The 2,215-nt window shown below is 49.1% G+C and overlaps 1 protein-coding gene across 1 annotated transcript; it reads left to right on the top strand.

Moving 5' to 3' along the window:
- Positions 1-90: 90 nt before the first annotated feature.
- Positions 91-1,783, top strand: LOC116380532 (zinc finger protein 333-like; the record flags this gene model as incomplete). Its single annotated transcript, XM_031842436.1, has 2 exons — positions 91-181; positions 810-1,783. Coding segments are annotated over 2 exons (1,065 nt in total), but the record flags the coding sequence as incomplete, so codon positions are not given.
- Between the last annotated feature and the right edge of the window lie 432 nt (positions 1,784-2,215).

Here is a 2,215-nt window from a genome sequence, read left to right as displayed (position 1 = left end):
TGTGTGTGTGTGTGTGTGTGTGTGTGTGTGTGTGTGTGTGTGTGTGTGGTAGTTAATCTGCAGTGTATTAATATTGAGCTGGTGTTGCAGTGTGCAGACGTGCAGCCTGCTAATGAAGCTGAACACATCCTGATCAAAGAGGAGTGTGAAGAGGAGGAGAACGACTCGGAGGACAAACCGAGTGAGTTCAATCGGAAGCTTCCGTTGCTCATCACATGATCGGTGTAAACTTTTAAAGATCGCTGTGGCAGCGTGTGTATGATTACAGAACACGTGACTGAAAATACTCACGTTTCTCAGCACATTTGAATGCGTCATCATTGTTTCAGAGTAGAGAATGGAGATAAAGAGAAGAGAGTTCAGCTTCAGTGTGGAAACATCCCTTAGAATAACACCATTTATCACCATTGGTGTGAATGATTCTGTGCAGGTCACAAACATAGCTGCTGTTAGCCATGATGAGCTACACACCCGGTGCTTTCAGTCAGCCAATCACAATAAAGTTGCAGCTTGATGTGCAACTTTAATGAAAGACATTAACCATAAACCACCAGTGTGAGCGTTTCTAAACACATGTGAAGCAGCAAAAATGTAATGAATTCAGGTCCTCAGCTTGTGTTTGAATCGTCTTTTTGATCTCCTCAGAGGTCAGTTCAGGTTCTGGTCCAGTTGCTATTCAAATCTTTTGCACATTGCTGTTTGTTAATAAACAGAGGATTGCTATTATAAGATTTGATAAGAGATTTGTTTGTCTTAGAGCTTGAAAACCTCCACTTTAAGACGATGTGTGCCTCCTGTGCTTTCTTTAGTCTCTGGAGCCGAGCAGCCGCCATGTTTCGACGCCTCACAACCCGCCCAGACCGATGGCTTCGTGGAGCGGTACCACTCAGCCGAGGACCCAGCCGACCCCGGATCTCTGGTTTCCCCGGCAGACGTCTACGACACTTTCCCGGAGCAGCAGCAGCCGGACGGACGCCGTAACGAGGCAGAGCTCGTGGTGAAACACGAGAACGAGGAAGAGTCCGACGAGAACGCAGCTCCTCTCGATCCGGCCCACAGGTTTGTGACGGAGGAGGGCGACCACCAGCTGTGGTCGTCCGATCTGTGCGGGGACGCCGGTGATCCAAGCTTCTCGGGCGCCGAGCATCAGTTTGAGCCGATTGCCTTTCTGTTCCCGTCCCAGAGCGGACTGCATTTGGAGGACACGGTGCCTCAGATTCACTCGGTAGGGAAATCACATTCAGCCGCGGTGGTGAGTGCGGCACGCGTGAAAAGACGAGCCAGAGCGTTGGGATTCAAGAGATCACAACCAGAGGAAGGACACGGTGCGTTATCTCAGATCAACACCATGGATCAGTGCTCGATTCCTCAACAATCGCAGCTTCAGTACAGAGATTCGCCTCAAGTGAGGAATCCAAACGAGGATTTGACACCGCCAAACCCGGCGGCCTCGTCTTTCTGCGGGCACAACCGCAGCGGCGGTTTCGGCCTGGCGAGGAGGATGAGGACGCCCTGGAGGTCCGGCATCGGCGAGAAGAGGTTCAGCTGCACGTACTGCGACAAAAGCTTCGTGAGGTTCAGTCAGCTCAAGGAGCACCTGAGGAGTCACACGGGGGAGAAGCCGTTCAGCTGCCTGCAGTGCGGCCGGAGCTTCACCAAACAGTGCAACCTCATCAGACACGCGGTGGTCCACAGCGGGGAGAAGCCCTACGAGTGCTCGCTGTGCGGGAAGTGCTTCACGCAGCGCTCCAGCCTCAAGTCGCATCAGAAAACAGCGCACTGAGTTCACAGCGGTGCCTTCTATACATCTGACTCATTCAACTGTTGTGTCGGTTTTGAAATTGTAATACATGTATGTTTATTTTGAATTTATGCCTTTTTTCCTCGTATTTTTCCTTCCTCTCTCTGCAGCCACTAGTTTCCAATCCTTTCTGCAGGTATGTTAGTACGTTAGTGTGTTAGTGGACTCTTCCAGCAGTCAATAACTGACTAAATGTTTGTACAGAGTTCAGTTGGCTTCCTGAAACCGGAGCACAAATACATCAAACTTTCTAAACACAGTAGATCAGTGCATCCAGCCTGGTATGGCCCTTTAAATGTGTCTCTTCCTGTTTTGAAATTGCTCCGTATGTCTTGGTGAGATAAACAAAACACCTTTACTACTTTAGTCTTTATTTGTTTTTAATATTTTGTGTGTGTTTATATATAATATAAT

The sequence above is a fragment of the Anarrhichthys ocellatus genome, unplaced genomic scaffold (genome assembly GCF_004355925.1).
Source record: "Anarrhichthys ocellatus isolate YVR2014 unplaced genomic scaffold, GSC_Weel_1.0 scaffold7546, whole genome shotgun sequence".
In the NCBI taxonomy this organism is placed as follows: Eukaryota; Metazoa; Chordata; class Actinopteri; order Perciformes; family Anarhichadidae; genus Anarrhichthys; species Anarrhichthys ocellatus.
This window is presented reverse-complemented; position numbering and strand designations above follow the sequence as displayed.